Genomic DNA, 18,965 nt, shown 5'->3' on the forward strand with positions numbered 1-18,965 from the left:
CTATAAGCTGGCCTGGGTAACAGTGCTCTGAATCCCTGTGCCAAGTCCAAGCACCCAGAAAGACATCGTGTCACAGCCACCACCCCCGGCTTTCAACGCTCGCTCTCCCTCCCTCTCTCTCTCTCTCTCTCTCCTCTCTCTCTCCTCTCTCTCTCTCTCTCTCTCTCTCTCTCTCTGAACTTCTTGTTAAAAGGACTCATTTGATGTCCAGACTTTGTGCTTGAGTCAGGCGCGAGGACAGTCCAAAAATGGATCTCATTTGCATTCTTGGTGTGATAAACATTAGGCAAACAGACACGACGAGCATATTTTGTGTGCTCCATCTTTTCAGTGGAAAGGTGCGTCTTGTTTGCTGCTTTGTGCGTTAAATGCAGGCCCTCACAGAGGAAGTGTGGTGATATTTTCACATTTCAGTGGTGTGTTGAGGTTCCTCTGGCGTATTGGTTTGCCCTAGCCCAGTATCCAATAGCCCATGCTGCTTGTTTACTCATGCTTTAGCAAATACAAACCTGCCTAACAGAAGCCTTAAGGATGTCTTCATTTTATCAGTGTGCTGCTTCAAGTTCATAAGCTCTCTGTCTTCCTCCCTTTCTGTCCTGTCCCTGTTGCTCCTCTCTTTCTTGTCCTCTTCCATCTCCCTGATCTGCGTGTGTGTGTGCGTGTTTCTGTCTCTGTGTGTGTGTGTACATGTTGTCTCCTTCTCTATATGTGTGTATGCTTTCTGCTCCCAGCCCCTCTGCGGAAAGCAAAGTTTGTGGAGAGCCCTCGCATTCCACAATCAGAGCTTGGCTCCCCTACACACACCTCCACCACTGCCAAGAATCCAGACCTGGACACGTACTGCCCTGGTAAGTTTTTGGCCAGCTCATCCCTCATTTCGTTGTGTTACTTTTTGCATGTTGGTTCCCGTCTGTGAATGCAACAGAGAGAGAGAGGGAAAGAGAGAGAGAGAGAGAAAGAGAGACGCAGAAAGCGATGGGGGAAAATTTATCGGTTTGCCAGTTACTGTGCCGGCTGCTGTAAAGACGAAAGCAGCACTAAGGTCATTAATGAAATAGCTTTGCTGGTGCCTACAGTGTCCATCCTCATTTCCTCCTCCCTCTCTGTCTCTCTAATCCACCCCCCCACCCTGCTGATTTCTCACTCTGCTCTGCTTTGCGAACGCAGAGCTTGTTTTGGTGCCGCCGCTGTTTTCTGTTCACAGTCGGCGGTTGCTCTGTAATCCTGCGGACAGTCTAGATTTCCCTCTACCCCACCATCTATCCCCATCAGACACCCCCCCCCCGAACTCCCTTGTCCCTCCCCTCCTCGCACAGGGGGGGACGGTAAAGCGGGTCACTCACGGATCGCGCTCTGCTGAGATTTGGTTCTAGTATATCTGCTTTCTCATCTCGCCTCTCCTCTTCCTGTTACTACTGAGAAACGCAGTGTAAGCTTCCTGACCTGTCTTGTTTGCTCGACCTCTGGTGGCTGTCCGGACTTCTCAGCAGGGCAGGACAATGTCGCAGCACCCCAGAGCTGGATGAAGACATGAAGGAAATACATGATGGGGGGGTCTCAGGGCTTAACCGTTAACTTAGGAGGAAAATGGTTGACAGAGTGCTACCGGCCTTCACCGTCTGTCAGCCTCTGCTTCTGAGCCTCTGCTCAATGGGAGCTCTAAGTAGGTGATCTATCTATAGAAACATACTAGAATATATTTTTTTATAGCATTTCTTCTTTCTGTATAAGCTTGAATAGTATGTAGTACCTTAGGATAAACCCTCTAGCTCTAGCGCCTGGATTTCTGTTAAATCTCATGGATGCTAAAACTGTTGACCCTAGCTTTGTTTTTTGCATCAGTCCTGTGAAACAGACTGTGGAATAACCTCAATCAGTTGTGATGAGCTGCTGCAAGCTCTTGCAGATGTGACATTTCAGGGTTGAAATGGTAATCTCTGATGCCATCGAGGCAGGAAAACAGTTGATTACAGACAGGAATTCTCCGTCTGCGCAATAACATCTTGAGCTGAAGAGGAACCGGGAGCACTGAGATGAGTTTTCAGGGAAGGGGGGTGAGGACTCGCACCTCCGAGGTGGACAGATGGACATCTTAGCTCTTAACAAGGGCTCCCTGGCATGAGTAGCAGCAGGGCAGTGACTTAAACATCTGATCGCATGCCAGTCCACACTCTGCTGCTGACACTGTCTGTTGCCTGGAAGGAAGTCAGGTACCAGCTGATTGTTATGGCCTACAAAGAAATTTGTGAGGTCATAAATATGGTTTGTGAATATTTTGTGAGATAGCTCGTAAAAATTCACCACCAGCCATCCTCCTTACATTATGGAGTGAAAGCTTTCCTAATGATGTTAGAGCTCAACCTTTGTACAGTGAATACCCAGAGTAGGTGTGAATCGTACAGATAAAATCCTCTAACCTCTAAGTTTTATGTTAAAAATATACAGTAGCTAACTTTGAGTTGAACTGAAATCACCTTTTTTTAATTATTAATAAGAATCATTTCAATTATCTTGTCTGTAGTTGTTTTTAAAATATTTTTAAGTGAAAGAAAAACAAAAGGTTTTTGGGGAAATATCAGAAATGTTCCTTTTCGTCTCAGTCGCTGGAGGAGCGCTAACAGCAGCTGGCAGGTTGAGCAACCAGCAGGGGAGTGACAGAAAAAGTAAACAAACTTGTACTGTAGCTTACAAGCCATGGACAGACAGTGTGCTGTTAGTGATGTTTAAAAGCAAGGACCACAATTTAAATGGATATTTACTGGGACATTTGCAAGCTGTTTAGAATGTGATTTGACTGGCTGTATGGAATCAACAAATTAATGCAAAGACTGGGGGTCCATCATTGAACAAAAAATGTCTCCCCTTTGGTGTGAGCATGTGATTTAAAGAGCAGATATTTATACTGTAGAAGGAAAAAGACATGCAGTTTAATTTCAGCTGGACTCTGCGAGACAGGGCAAGATTTAACAGAGCATTCCAAAAAACCCAAAACATATTAAAATACACATGATATTATAGATATAAAAGATAAGCTGATAGCAATAAAAGACCCGAAGATTTACAGTTCAACAGTTGGATGACCTAAACATATTAAAATTAGCCAACTTGCAGAAATGATTATGATGAAAACCATAAAATCAGTAAATTTTCTGAAAAATCAAATATAAAACTCTATATGGATGAAATGACAATGCTAATGCATGTTTTTGGTTGATGTAGCAAATGAAATACCTGTCATATCAAGTATCCAATACAACTATAATGCAATACTGCTCACTGCTTAACGGTATGGGTAAATACTCTACATGTAATATCATCCTATCACCCACTCTTAACCCAGACCTAGTGTCCTAGCATCCTTTCATGTTTGAAACATTGCAGTGCTGTTATGTAGATAAGATCATGGCTGTGCACATGAGGAATGTGAAATTCACTCCTCTAATCTCTTGATCAGCCTTCCACTCCCTGGTCCCTGGTTACTCTGTGATGTCTTTGCCTGTGCGCACAAACATTATCTATGCTTGTATGTTCGTTGTTATTCATTTTTTTCTTTTCACCTGAAGCTCTAAAGTAAGTGTGAATCTACCTCTGTTTCATTTCCTGTAGCTGTCAACAGCCAACCCGCAAATTAATTTTCACCTTTTGATCGAGGTGTATGTCGCCTTCTTCTCTTTGAGCCTTTGTCTTTCTAGCAATGTGGTTGGGTTACTTTTGGTTAATATGTATTTGCTCTGTGTGGACCAAGTTAAAATTCCCACTTATAGGTGAAACAGGAGCCACCGTACAGTCTTGTGTTATCTTACCTGCAGTCCAGGCCTATTAATACCATCTCCTGTCCTGTCCAGTCCCCTGCTTGCAGCACACATGCTTCCCTCTCCCTCCTCTCGGCGCGTGAGGGCAGATCTGTGGACGGCCAGGGAGAAACAGATGCGCTTGCACAGAAACACATTCCTAGCTGTGCGCAAAGATAGTTGCTATGGCAACCATCTGTCTCCTTCGCAGCTCAGGAATCCAATGGAGAGGAGAGCGCGTGGATGTATGTGTGTGAGTGCGTGTGTGTTGGGGAAAGGGGAGGCTGGTTCAGAAAAAATAAGATTGTTTTATGTGTGTGTGTTTTTTTTTTAAGATTAGTTTTCATATTTGATCATTAAGGGTCTCATGGTGTCACTGTGATGAGAAACGCCTGAAGTTCCTCTCAGTGCTGTCATGAAGCTTTGAAGACATTTAGGTGTTTGTCTTCAGTGGTTTTGGGAAGAGGTAGCGCGAGTGTGACTGTCATAATCTGTATTTAAAGAACAAAAAGTGCAGCTTTAAACACATAGAAATCAATACATTCATGATTGTAATGTATGTTTCCCCTTCAATAGTAACTCATTAGCATTGGTTACGTTCAGAGGAAGGTATAAAAACAGATGTAGATGATGTTGACGAAGTGCTCTGATATCACCCTATCAGACATTTAGATTTTGATTTTATTTGGCAGCTCCATGATTACAGTATAGTTGTCCACATAGCCATGTTTTTGACTGTGTTATAGGTTTTTGTTTTTAGGAGTGTGACAGTTTAAGGATGTAGACAGGGATAGTCTATGTTTAGCTCAAGGGAGTGACTGTGGGCTCCAGCATCCAGATTACAGATTTTGCTCCCACATCAAAAGAAACGCACACAAACTGCTCGCCACTGCGCAGGGTTGTCCAACGGCTGGCTGCGACAGAGAAGCAGTAGTAAAAGGCGACAAAAAGGGAACAGAGAGAGAGAGACAGGAACTAAAACAGATATGATACAAGCAGACAGTGAGGTAGGTAGACAAAGAGATGAGGGTAAGGGACGCAGACAAACACTCACGCAGAGGCAAAGAGAGACAGAGCCCCTGTTTGATCACGGTCACAGCCGCAAACCCCCCAGGAGCAGTTGACTAATCAGTGCTAATGTATTCACTGCTTACTACTACCAGTCTGTCAACTGGGAACCATTCATTGCCTCCATGTCCAGACACGCAGGCATGTACACACACTGCAGTTAACACACACAGAGAATACATATATATGGTTCAGATTGGCAAGTGGTTTTGCTTTTGTTTGCCTGCAATTTTCTCCCACTGATGGCTGTGAATCTCAGCTGCCCCCTGTTATATTAGCTGTAAGGAGGTGGAACAGTAATTCCATCTACCTACATCTTCTCCATTACTGCACTCTTCCTCAAGGGATGCTCTGGGATTCAGTGACCTTGGAGGCCCTCATAAATGTATTCTGCTCCATATAAAGTGTATCCAGCTGCATTACTGAGCAGCCATATCCATCTCATCAAGGCTCATACGTAATTAGCTGTTTTGGACCTAATGTGTGCTGTGATTACCTCATTATTGGTTGCTGCTGTGTGTGTTTTTACTCAAGCGCAGCAGCGTGTCATCCCCATTTGCTTCAAAGCCTTTCCCCTCCCTCAGAAGATGCTCGTCTTCCTTCACTTGCTCGGAGAAACTCGGAGTAAATCTAATGAGGATCCTGACAGTGCCCTGCCTGTCCGTCCATGAGCAAATGGAGAGGGGAGCCTGGGCTTTAGATTGCCTGTCTGTCTGTAGGTCTTTGTGTGGACGAGTGAGAGGCCACAGGCTTTAGACGAGCTGTCTGTCTTCAGAGAGGTTGGTGTGGCAGCTGGGACTGTCTAATGGTTGTCAGTCAGGACTTAGCGTAGCTACCTGCCAGTCTGGTCCAACCTGCCCTGCAGGAAAACGAGTGGGGAGAGGAGAAGAAAGACAAAACTGGCCCTGCCGCTAGCTGTCTGTCTCACTGCTGTTTATTTAAACAACAGATATCTCGTGTGGTAGGCTTCAGTGTCTTTAATGTCTGGGCCAATTCAGAGGTTTACACATCCAGTTACGGCCGTTTGTATTTAGCCAGTAGTTACTCTTTTTACAACCAGCAGAGAGTGATTATTGAAAGTTTCGGCTCCGAGAGTGACACACAAGTGGATAGAGTGAAATTGAATTGAAATTGATACAGTTGGCACCTCTAGGGCATTATAGCCAGGTATTATTGAAAAACATGACACCACCGATGAGGGTTTGTTATGGGTAGAGAGTAACCAGGCAACTGGGCGGAAAGATGAGGTCATTAAGGGATTTTTTGTTTTGGGTCCTGGTGCAAAGTTAGCAACTGAAATCCCTCAGCTCTACGAATGTGTGTGTTTGTGTGTGTGGTTTTTGATCATCTGATCATCACGCAGCCGGCTCACCCTGGTGTTTTCTTTTCTCTTTTTAGCGCCAGTACTCTCTGTAAACAGGATAAAGAGGTGGATACACACCCACTTTGTCTTGAAAAGTCACACACCGTTGCTCTCTCTCTCTCTAACACACACACACACACAGGTGAAGGGCGTATCTCATTACGTCACACAAGCTGCAGTGGTGATGAGTGGTGCGGAAGGACTTGTCGTCAGTGTAGTAGGCTTTTGTTAGCCAGCGTGGAAAGGGGTTTTTGTAAACAGTTTGAAAGGATTCTTCTTGTTGTGGCTGAAGGGATTTTGGAGTTTATGTAAGAAGACACCTAAACCAAAAACATCCAGCAGCTGAGGAATGTGTCTGTAATGCACAGCTCTGAGCTACGGCAAAACTCAGGTAGGGTGTTTCATTTCGTTGTCCTGAGCACAGGTGCTGTGTATCCTGTGTCCGGGTCTGTTGTCACTGCTGTGGTTTATGCAAAACAAGTGTAGCAGATACCCTGTGTGTTTAGCATTTCCCAGGTAAAGAGGGCACAAAACTGAGGAATTTAAAGGATATTTTTTCTGTGAAAATGGCTAAATAAGCTGCTGTTCTGTTTCTGCCCACCACTGACACATATTCTTTCTCTCTTCTGTGTCTTCTCTCCTCTCCCTCCCCTCCTCCTTCCTCCTTCTGTCTCTCTGCCTCTGCAGGGGAGTCAAGCCAGGAGCTGGGCCCCCCTCCGTCGGTGGATGAGGCAGCCAACACATTGATGACGCGCCTGGGTTTCCTTCTGGGAGACAAAGTGAGTGAGGGGCCAGCCGGTACCCAGTACAGCATGGAGGAACCCGAGGCGAGACAGGTAATGGTCTCGCTAATGAACTGAGCCAAATCTGCTTTGAGGACATGACTGACTCTTTTTTTTTTCTAAATTTCTTTGAAAATAAGTTTTTGTTTCTCTTTTTTAAAATCTTTTCTCACAGAACTCTTTTGTTTACAAACCCCCCCCCCCCAGACTGCAGGGTTTTTTTTCTGACACTGCAGCTCCAACACTACAATCAGAGGAAGATGTTGTCTAGGGTTGTGTAATCCTTCAGATAAAGGATTGGTGTAAGAAAAAAAAAACAGCTTCCTTTAGTTTAATTTTTTATCACCCTTCATGATATTGATATGTTTTATCCTATTGTAATTGTCTTATCGTGTGTATGATTTCAACATATTTCTATTGTGAGAGATTGTGCTTGGGAACTTGAACAAACACGTAATCGTCTGATTCGATCTGTTTTGACATTTATCTTCATAATATCCTTGTTTACACTCGGTTTTGACAGATGTTTAGAAGTCAGGGTAGCCAGATCAAAAGGCTTGTCTGTAAATTGCCCCCAGACACCACAGCGCGTTGGATTCAGACTTTATCAGCGCTTCTCCATCAAACATCAGATATCTACATGTCTAATTAGATTTTTATATAACAAATACTCTTAATTATTTATTTTACAAAGTACTTAAAACTTTACTCACTGCAACCAAGTTTTCTTGAGTTGACAAGCGGCAGGTTAGGCTTAACGTTTCTCTCCTGCACCGTAACCTTTCTATTTGTGAATTTGGCAGTTGTGCAACAAACAGCTCTTGGCACCACAAGCCTGCTGCTCTAAGCTCTGCAGCAGATGCCCTGGTTTCTCTACCTAAACCTGATTTGACGGGTACGAATTTTCTCAAACCAAGGGAGAAAAACAGTTGCGGCGGAGAGAAGGGGGAGGGCGAGACGGGGAATTGGGGGGTGGGGGGTGGGGGTGGGGGCGAACCTGTTGCTGAAGCATTTCAGGCAGGCCGAGGTATGGGTTTGCACTAAAGCAGTGTGGATAAGCGATTAGACTGATGGCCTGCCTGTGCTTGATGTGAGCGCTGCTGTAGCAGTGGGGGTGTATAAATTGAGAGAGGTTTATTCAAGCGTCTCTTTTTAGAGACGTGACTCATACTAGCACCCTGTTGCATCGTGCGCACAGTAGAAACTTATTATTTCACATATCTGCCCCAAATACTGTTCTACAGATTGCAATTTTCTTTGATTCATTAACCACCAAAAAAAGACAAGGATTGCCTTGAGACACTATCTGTTAGCAAATAAGAGAGTGGACTTTTGCTGTAATTTTTCAAATTTGCTTGGGATTTATTAGCTTTCAGTGGACAGCAGTAGACTCACACACCACCTAATACTGTTAATTCCCCAGTAATACTGAAACTCTCTCAATGTTTGTCATAACCGAGTTACTAGCCTTTTTTACACTGTAGTTAACCAATAGTGAGGCAGATATCAACCTGCTTAAAAAGGGAAACAGTGGCCATAAGCTGAGGGTCTACTCCTTTTTTTCATCTCTTATCTACCATATCCCATTTGACATAGTTAAATTCCTACAAGAGCTGATGTCTTTGCTGCGAGACCTCTCCAGCTGATGGAACAAGGTGACCTTAACTCGCAGGGAGTGCAGTTAATTGCCTTTCATACTCGCGTGCTCTCGCTCCCTGAATAGGCGCAATGCTCCAAGTTCAATCCAATTCCCGTGCGGTGTTTAAGGTCAGACCTGCACAAGGCGAGGTTCATTAGCCCGGCAGATTGAGCTGCAGCGTCGCTGCGGACGCACATGAGGTTTTGAAGGTTTATCCCTCCGTGTGTGCGTTTGATTTTTATGTCTTGGTCAGGCTCCTGTAAACATGACACTTGAGCGGTCCCACCCATGAAGAGAGCAGAGGGCAGCAAACAAATCTGATGACTTGTTTCTGCTTCGCAGTCACACACACAAACACACACTTTGCAAAGGGCTAGAAGAAATTGTACATTGTGTTGATCTGTTTACAGATGTCACCACTTATAATTTGACCGCTAAGCCACTACTACTATGCAGCATACACTCCCTGGTAACTTTATTAGATATATTATACAGTCTAGTCCAATCCAGTACAACAACTCAGCCACATATTCGACTGTTAGAAAACTTTTAATGGCATGTTTTTGTTTTTGTTGTCTCTGGGAGCTGTTAATTCAACTACATGCTTATTACTGAGGTCGTAGCCAGTGGTGGTGTTGTACTGGAATCCATTGTATTAAAATGAGTTTCTAATATTCTTCCCCCTCATGTTTTTAAATGGGCTTACAACAATAGAGACAACTCTCAATATGATGCAGTCCAGTTCAACACCACTGTAAACTCTGACCTTCAAAATAAATACATAGTTAAATTAACATCACTCTGACAGTGTCAGTCAGGGACTGTATGTGTTGTCCGAGTTGCTTTGTTGTGTGCTGTGTCATATGAATTTTAATTGTTATTAGTGCTGAAACAGGAAATTGCTAATCGATTGGCCAATCAATACAAAGGAGAAAAACAGTTTGGATTTTTGATTATTGGCAGTTTTGTTTGACATTTATCATTTTTAGCTTTGCTTGTAGCCAGGCTTTAAGGATGATCAATCATGTCTTTGGTTTAGACACTATTGGATGGACTGCCGTGAAATTTTGGTCAGATATATTCACATATAGCCTCACAGAGTGGGGCTATATTTATTCTTCTGTCTGTCATGTCAGACGTGACTTAAGAATTTTTTCTTATTATTTTCTGGAATTTTATTGATGAAATGATCAAATGATTGATCAGAATTATTCGCAAAAATAAAAAGTAAACGAATTGTATTAATGCAGTGCTATTTATACTGAAGAACTTCACACTGTTCCTCCTCAATTCACCCACCCACACACACACACACACACACACACACATGTACACATTAATGACAGTGGAGACATGTTGGCTTTGCCAGTCAGGATCAATTGGGGATTGGTGTCTTGCTCAAGGACACTTTGACATGAGGACAGGAGGAGCTGGGCATCAACCTACTAACCCTGTGATTAATTGACAACCTGTTCTATCTTCTGAGGTGCAGACGCCCCAACAGATAATTGACAGATCAATCAATGATGAAAATAATCATTAGTTCCAGCCCTACTCCTGTCTGTAAACATGTGTGGGTGTGTGTATTAGCCTAGTGTGTCCCTTCAGTCTTCCTCCAGCAGATTAAACCAGACTAGATTTTGCCCCGAGCACGTCCTCACCCCCCTCCTGTTCTCAGTGTGTGTTCACCTCGGTGTTGACCTGAACTCATCAACAGCACCGTTAAGGCGAAACCTCCACGTGTTTGTGTGTTTCGGTGTCTGATACACACACTTAATCACGTGGAGTCCCCGTTTTTCTCGCGCCTTTGTATGTATCATGCACGTTCCTTTTTGGTATGTGTGCCTGTGTGTTTTGTGTGAGAGTGCATCTGTGGGTGTTCGCAGCAGCAGATTAGACGCAGCAGAGTGTTTTTATTTTGTCCCCTGTGGTCTCTTGTCTCCTAACCTGAGCCGACGCAGAAGAGGGTCACTGCAGGGTTCCAGAACAATGCTGGGACTGCAAAGAGCATGTATTCACCATATGGGAGTTCTTTTTTTAACCTTAACTGTAGTCATGGCAGTCAAGAGTTCTAAGTTCTATTTATGTTAAAACGATATTTTCACACAACAAAGATTTATGGCTTTGCACACTGTACAGAATCTGATTTTGGAAATGCCACTCCCTTTTGTTGCTGAAAAGGGAAATGACTGTTTTCCTGCATTTACATGCTCTGGGTCACATCCCTGATATGTATTCCAGCTCTCAGGCATTTAGTTTGTTGTGGCAATATTCGTCAGCTGCAGTAAACTGTGCTTCAAGGTCCATTTGTAAAGTGACTGTAGGTATTACAGGTGGTCTTAGTAGTTGTTGAGCGTAACGGTGACTGTAAATATACGGCGCGTTTGTGTTTTTCTTAAGCTGTATAGCGTTGTCTAATATGTGAAGCTCTTTGAAATATGTATTTCATAAAAATGCCACAAATTATTAGATATTATGATGATTATGGGGTTTGTGTGTGTGTGTGTGGGGGGGGTGATGCAGTCCTAAGAAAGACTGAGTACATGTGGTGAAGGCAGCAGGGGGGCTGAGCTTTTGAAAAAAGCAATATTGAAGTGACATTTTCCTTTGTGTATGACTCAGACATTAAAAGTTCAAACATTGTACTTTGCCATTTATACCCATGTGTACTAATTGAGCTGCTGGAACCAAACAAAGCTTTTAAAAATCAGTTGTCTGTCTGTCTTTCTGTCTGTCCGTCCCAGGGCCAGAACCAGAGGATCAGCCCGTGCTCCACCCTGACCAGCAGCACTGCCTCCCCCCCTGCAGGCAGCCCCTGCTCCACCCTCCCCCCGGCCATGCCTGGCCAGGCCGGCAACAAGGACTGTGCCTACGGTTCTGTCACCAGTCCCACCTCAACACTGGAGAGCAGGGACAGCGGGATTATCGGTGAGATCTGCACACACCCAAGAATGCTTTCGTGTAAAGATACAGAGTTGTAAAGGATAAGACTGGTGTTATCTCTCCTGAAAAGACCAAAAGCTGCAGTGTTTTACTCCATTTCTCAATGCTTTCTGACTCTGTGGCACCCACTGTTGTTTTTAGCAAACATTACTCAAACAGGAGTAAACATTTTATTCGCAGGGGACTGTGTTCAGCCGCTGATTAATACACATTTGGTGCTCCAGTGAATTTCTGTTAGTGAGATCAGTTGCTTGTTGGTTTTTCATGTGATTTGTTAACAATAAGGAAGATAAAGGACTATCACCAGACACAAACTGCCTTGAAGAACATGACACTTTTAGGTGTTTTTAATAATATGTTAACTTTATCATATCTAATTTACATCATTTGAACCCTGTATTCATGCTTACAAATCTTAATCACTAAGTGGTCAACCTGCTTAAGCAGGCAGCTCCAAAGTCTGGGATTCCTGACGGATAAAAGTGTGTGACAGTCAGTCGGACCACACCTGAGAGCCATTGTTTAGTTGAAATCTTGTGTCTATAATTGTGAAGCTAAATGTTTTTTTTCTTTTTTTAAATTAGTTTTTTTCAAACCTGGGTGAGAACCAAAAACCGTACCTGACTCCACTCCACTAGGTCTGTGATCAGTTTCAAGTAGTCTGTACCCCCAATGGAAGATGACTCAAGTGCTCATGTCATGTTGACATCAGCTGCGGCTTTCCCAGATTGTTAGCGAAAGAACAGGAGAGATAAGATGCTCACTGAAATGAAGCTCTTCGCGTTATGTCAAAGACAGGTGCATTCATTGTTTCCTGGCAACAATGGTGAACGCCTGCAGTTTGATGAGGGAAGCAGCACATCAACAAACCCCAGACTGATCCAGAATGACAGTAAACAGGGTGTAAAAGCAGATGGGTTGGGTAAGGTGATGGGAGGAGAGTTCAGTGTTACGGTTGTGTATAAAGACGGTGTCGTTCTTTCTGTTGCAGCCACTCTGACCAGCTATTCCGAGAACATGGAGCGAGGCGGCAAATACGGCGAGGGCTCCCGGGCGAACCTCAAACTGTGGCAGTCCCAGAAATCAGGCATGGATTCGTTCCTGTACAGGGTGGATGAAAACATGACAGCCTCCACCTACAGCCTCAACAAAATCCCTGAGCGCAACCTGGAGAGCATGTCCTCCCACTCTGCCCACTCCATCCCTCTGTACCTCATGCCCCGCCCTAACTCTGTGGCTGGTGAGTCCCTTCCTCTCTCCCTCCCTCTCCCACGAAAGTAGAAAAGGATGCAACAGTTTGTCTGGGGAGCCAGGAATAAGGTTATTTTCCAGTGCATGGGCATGCAGTATACAAATTCTGCCAAGATGGAGTACTTTTTCTGGCAAAATTGGATTGAACTGCTCGTGTTCAGTCATGTTACACCCTATTTCTGACTCCTTTAGTGCTCCCTCTTCACTCCTTTCAAGCTTTCTCTCCTTGCCTGTTTTCTTCCCAGATGAACTGTGATCCCTCCCTTTGAATTCTACTGTGTCCGTTTGTGTTACTCTCGTGATCACAAATGCAACAATGAAACACTTTTGGAAAGAGCAGAGGAATATATTTGTATTTTGGAAGAGCAAGTCGAACCTCACGCACAGTGACTTTTGCAGGGTTAAAATGTTTATGGGCAAGAACCAACAAGTGTGCCATATAAGGCTGATAGATTATTTTTAGATGCTGAGAGGCAAAAGAACCCATGTACCCTTTTGTTTCATTCCAGACACTACATTAAAATCCCCCTCCTTTCCTTGTCTCCCATTTGCGATTAGCAGTGATATAACCGTTCAGATTTCTACCTACAAATATCGCATATTTTTGTAAATTATTAGGATGTCAGGAGGCAAACATTTAATCTGCAAACTGCTCATATTACCGGATATTCTGTGAACAAACATTAGCACAGATCCCAAAGCTCCAGACCACATTTTCTCCTGCAAATCTGGGATAAATCAGCTTAAACTTCCTAAAATCTGAAAGTGGTCTCGGAAAGAGCTCAGTTGTGGTTTGATTTGATTCAGTTTGTTGTAATTTTTTATAGCATGTTTTTAATTATTTACTGAGGAAACAGCTCTTGTTTTCTAAATTTCATGGGGTTATGTTGAAATTTTGGGGGTAGCTGCAAATCCGCGGTGGTATTTTGTTAAACTATGAAAACCACAGAGCAGAATAATACAGTCTGGGGGGGAAAAAAACAGCTTCAGCAGAAGAACGTACTGCGGCTGGAAGAATATCACATAGGAAAGCTGGCATTTGTATTGCTGACAGAGGTCTCATTGATGTGTGTTTGTTATTGTAGGCCGCAGCTGCCTCAAAAACGCTCCCAAAAGTAACAGTAAATATATCAGGAAAAATGTCAGTTTCATAACACTGAGGCAGTCCTAATGGGCCTGATTGTATTATTGTTCTCATCATCAGAGAGGCTGTTACAGACGATGAGCTCTATTATGCACTTCTCCCACTCCCACTGGAAAAAAGTGTGTGTGCACATACTGTAGTCGTGCATATATATTTCACTAAACACTGTAATATGCCAGACAAGGCCCGTCGCTGCAGCTACGACCCTCTCTTTATGCTGGTCATGTTCTTCTGTTTGACACTGCTGTCTGGCAGCGCAGCGACTCTGCCGGGTTTAGAGACTCACCCTCGATCTCATCTCCGCCCCTCAATACCCAGACCTTCAAAGGAGAGTGAGTGAGCTGGAGAAAGACATACTATAAGCTGCAGATGATGCAAAAAATAAAATAAAGAGGGAGAGGGAGAGGCAGCAAGAGAACGATTTACAAAAAAAAGAAAAGAAAAAGATGATTTTTCTGACAGTATTTGTATTTGTCAGGAACAGGAATTCCATATTGAGTAGAAGGAGATGGATATATGTGGAAGAGGAGTGAAAGAGAGTTTCATAATCTCTCTCTCTCTCTCTCTCTCTCCTCCACAAAGAATTATTAGATGATGTAGGGATGGGAGGCAAGCACAGGCTGAGGATTGGCTGGGCTCACACAGCAGTGGAACATCAAAGCCCCAGGCATTAACCGTTTCTATCCCCCAGAGTGACAGAGAGACTCACTTTGATGTGCAGAGAGAGAGAGAGAGAGAGGGAGAGAGGGAGAGGGAGAAAGATATGGAGCGAGAGCAGAAGGCGACTGGGGAGGAAAACGAGCAGGGAGGGGGGCTACTCTATTACCTAATGAAGGCAGTGCGTTGGTAGAGCTGAAGATGGATATGGAGGAAGCAGTAACCAAGACAGAGTATTTCTTTTCTCTCTGCCTTCATAGTGCTAGAATTTAAAAATGAATCTTTATTGCCCATCAGGAATTAGATTTTTTTTATTCAGTGAAAAATTGTGAACAAGTAAGTACAAGAAGAGCAGAGGCTCACCTGGCTTATATAGTTCTATTATCCCTAAAAAATGGAAATAGAAAGGGGTACTCCAGAGATGTATGTAATGTTTAAGTTAGGGAAATCGTGGAAGATGACTTAAAAAGTAATATTGAGTAGGTATCCTGACTTATAAGCCGTTTAATCACTTTTTGCAGGGGAAAATTTATAGTTTTTCCTGGGGTTGCTGACGCTTGCAGTCAGAGGCAGAGGTTTTTACTCACAGGGCAGTTTTTTTTATTAAGCATATGGTCATGCTACACAGATTGCATTAACACTTGGTTGAGATGTGATTACATTATGAGCCAGGCCAACTCCAAACACAACCATCAGTACTGAGCTGTAAACTGGCTGCGTTTAAAGGGTTGTTTCGCCCAAATAAAAAACAAAATTCTAGTCGTGTCTAGCTATGTAAACAGTTATGGTTTTATTTGTCTAGGTTTTGAGATATCCATCTGAGTGTTTTGCTCCTGACACAGATAAACAGAAAATCTGGATTTTACGATGTTCACTGTTATGAGAAAACCTGTCTTTCCAGCACTTTGTACAGTGGATAATCCATAAATCTCTCTTTTAATAGCTTTCGTAGGGACCCTTTCTGTGGCAGAGAAGTTCAGTACTCCTCCATTGTATTACAAATATCAGACACTGATATCTCAGCCTCTGCAAATACTTGAACTACTAAATGTCAAAATACCACTGATAGTGAGGGAGGGTGTAATTTGGGTAAACTGACCCTTTAAGATATTGTAATGTTGGAGGATCTATATGCACCAGCTTATGTAACTGCCTGGGGATTGTGGGATTCCTCTCTACTCATACAAAGACTTAAAGGATATAAAAGACACTCTGAGATTTTCACCCTGTCGTCTCTGAATTCACTAAATTAAGATAACTGCTCACCTGAGATGATATTTTTCACTTTGGGGGGCGGACAAGTGTCATTGATTTCCTTTTCTATCATCTTTTCCTGATTTCCTTTTTGTTCCTGGTCCCGCCTCTGCTTATATACTTGGTGTAATACCCGGAAATATTATTGTTTAAATACCAGGACCTCCATTATTTATTATCTCAGGTTATCTCTCGGGTAGATGTGAGAAGAATGCTGAAGCGTTTAGAGCACCAGCATCCACCTCATATCTGAGATGACTAGTCGGCTCCCCGGCTGATACTGTGACTGGCTCTGGACGGCAGCCCAGCTGGTCTTTGTGTGTGTGTGTGTGTGTGTGCGTGCGTGTCCGTGTGCGCGTGCACGCATGCGATCATGGATCAGTCACTCCTTAAAACAGGAAGTGTCTGATGTGGCTGTCATTGCCCAAAGCAGCTGAGCTTTCTGCTGCACAGTTAGACTTTGTCTCACTTTATTTTTCTTACTCTGTCCACTCGCTCTCCTTCTCCCGTACTGTGTTTTCTTTCCTTTTTATTTCTCTTCACTATGCGTGCAGTCTTAGCGCATTGGCACAGGAACTGTGAATGTGATCCCCAGCAGCCTGCTGCATTGCAGATAGAGATGATGAGCACACAGATTTGAGTCCTCACATTCAAACACAGCTGAAAGGGAAGAGAAGAAAAGGAAACTTTTCAGCCCAGTAGCCCTGAGTCATTCTCCCTTGGTTTAGCAGCAGATTAATGCCTCCACTGTCTCCACTTTTAGCCCAGTTGGATGACCAGCACCCCCCATTCCCATCAGGGCCAAGCCTCCAGCATTCTCAGCTGCCATTTTCCCTCCATTTTGGGAAACCCATGTGGCTCATTTTTGGGTCCATGGCTGGGGTGACTCAGACAATCACACACACACGGGCAATGAGATACATGCTTAGTACTACACTATGCTTAACTCCAGCGACACAGGAGCTACTCTTTGAACCAAGGGCAGTGCCTGCTTCTTGGGGGGATTATTGTGCCTCACTTTTTGGACTGAGGATATCACTGAGAAGAAGCATGCATTGCCCGTCACATCCAACTCCATAACTTTGACTTGGGATCTCAGCACCTCAGAGTATTTCAGGTATAGTGTTAAAGAAAAGATTTTGATTTGGCCTTACTACCAGAAATATATACTTTTTTTTTCTTAAATTATTAATAGTGAATAATATACTCAGCTTATTACTATACTTGTATTTTACTTTTTCCCAGCTTTGTCCGTCAGCTCCGTCGACCATAAAAACATTGTACTCTCCAAGGTAATTGCTGAGATCTGGGAACACATTAGTCAAATGGGGCAAGAAACACAAGCAGCCAGAAGATCACACAGCGCTTAAACAAACCTCAGAGTCTGATTTATTTGGGAGAGAAAATGATGGCAAATTGTAAATTATAATTATTACCCAGACTGACTGTTGTAAACATCTATCACAGTTTACAGACCGACTTCCTGGTTCCCCGAGCTTTGAGGCATTATTACTGACATTTCAGGCGCACTCACTTTGGGCTTTACCTCCAAATAAAGGTAACGGTTGGCTTGTTTAAAATCTGTCTGTTTATCTGACTGCTTGTGTTTCTTGCCCCATCGGACTCTGTAGTGGTGACATTGCTGTCTTCCCAGATCTCAGAAGTGACTACAGTGAGTAAAGTGTTGTCATAACTGATGGAAAAGCTATGAAAATCAGACCCAAGTTGAAATAGAATAGTATTATTCCTTAAATAACATTGCCCAGATAGTTTTTTCTAGACCCAACAAAATACTAGTTTGTGTCTTTATTCTTTTGCTTTCCTGTCAAAGCACTTGTTGGCCTTGTTTTATAAGAGATAACCCAAATGATTCCTGCTTCTGCAGATGGTTTAGACTGTTATCTTGGACTTTATTCTTTACAAGAGTTTCATTCCTTTCGCTTCCCCTCACCTCTGACTGAACTGCGAGGTTCAGGTGTGATGGAGAATCAAGTCCGTTGCTTACTCACAACGGTGATGTCTAATCTCATTCGACATTCACTGGTTTTGCGCGTTGGCCCCATAGACACAGCATGGTGTGAACATTCAGCAGCCAGCGTCAGACGGCACTCACTCCATGAATAAGACATTTGTCTGCTGAGCTAATTAATCCTGAGAGGGGTCGGATGGCATCTGCCTCCGTGCCGCGTGACAGACACTGAGAGGAGGGAATTTTAGGACAGAACCATGTAGGGCTGGCTTGCTCTATCCTGTAGGAGTTATCACGTATGAGAGCGGGAGCCTGACAACTGCCTCAGGCTCTGGCATCAATCGCTGCCACCTTCTTGCGCGTGTGTGTGTATTATGGCCTTGTTTACTGTACATGTCTCTCAATGTACATACATGTTGACAATGGTTTTCTTTTTTGTCCTCTTTTTTTGAAACATCCTGCCTTGTTTCCCCTCCGTCTCCCTCTCTCTCTCTCCTCTCACTCTGTCACACACATAAACACACAACTGCAGCTACCAGTTCAGCCCACCTGGAGGACCTGGCATACCTGGATGAGCAGAGACACACTCCATTACGCACCTCGCTGCGCATGCCCCGACAGAGCACCACCTGCGGGCCGGGTCGCTCCGGGCAGGACCTGAGAGGTGAGCAAGAAGGCAACAGGAGTTAAACGGAGCACACACACACCACACACACACACACACACACACACACACCACACACACACACACACACACACATACATACACACACACACAACCACAGTTCCTCCTTATCTCATACCCACTGAAAGCTGTTGAGTCTGTGAGGTACATCCACGCTGCCCACACTGAGTGGTGTGACACAGCGTCTCTGCCATGTGAGCTACACGTGAGACAGACCACGTCTCTGTGTCACTGATGTTAGCATAAGTGTGTATATATCTGCACAATTACAGAAATGAATACATAACAGAGAGGTGATTCTCTTGTTTAAACCACAAGATATAAAGGACATGTTGTAGTAGAATAATAAAGAAGAAGATACAGCTTATAATATCAACAGATAGGGGCGTCCTGGTAGCCTAGTGGTTAAGATACATACC

The 18,965-nt window shown here is 43.7% G+C and overlaps 1 protein-coding gene across 1 annotated transcript in view; it reads left to right on the forward strand.

Moving 5' to 3' along the window:
- Positions 1 to 732: 732 nt before the first annotated feature.
- Positions 733 to 18,965, forward strand: part of tanc2b (tetratricopeptide repeat, ankyrin repeat and coiled-coil containing 2b) — a 48,626-nt gene continuing 30,393 nt past the window's right edge. Inside the window, 5 exon segments of the mRNA XM_051066522.1 lie at positions 733 to 848; positions 6,910 to 7,058; positions 11,388 to 11,571; positions 12,578 to 12,826; positions 18,394 to 18,525. Coding sequence (XP_050922479.1) covers positions 6,969 to 7,058; positions 11,388 to 11,571; positions 12,578 to 12,826; positions 18,394 to 18,525 — 655 coding nt within the window. The 5' untranslated portion in view covers positions 733 to 848; positions 6,910 to 6,968.

Source organism: Lates calcarifer, linkage group LG23, assembly GCF_001640805.2.
Source record: "Lates calcarifer isolate ASB-BC8 linkage group LG23, TLL_Latcal_v3, whole genome shotgun sequence".
NCBI lineage: Eukaryota > Metazoa > Chordata > Actinopteri > Centropomidae > Lates > Lates calcarifer.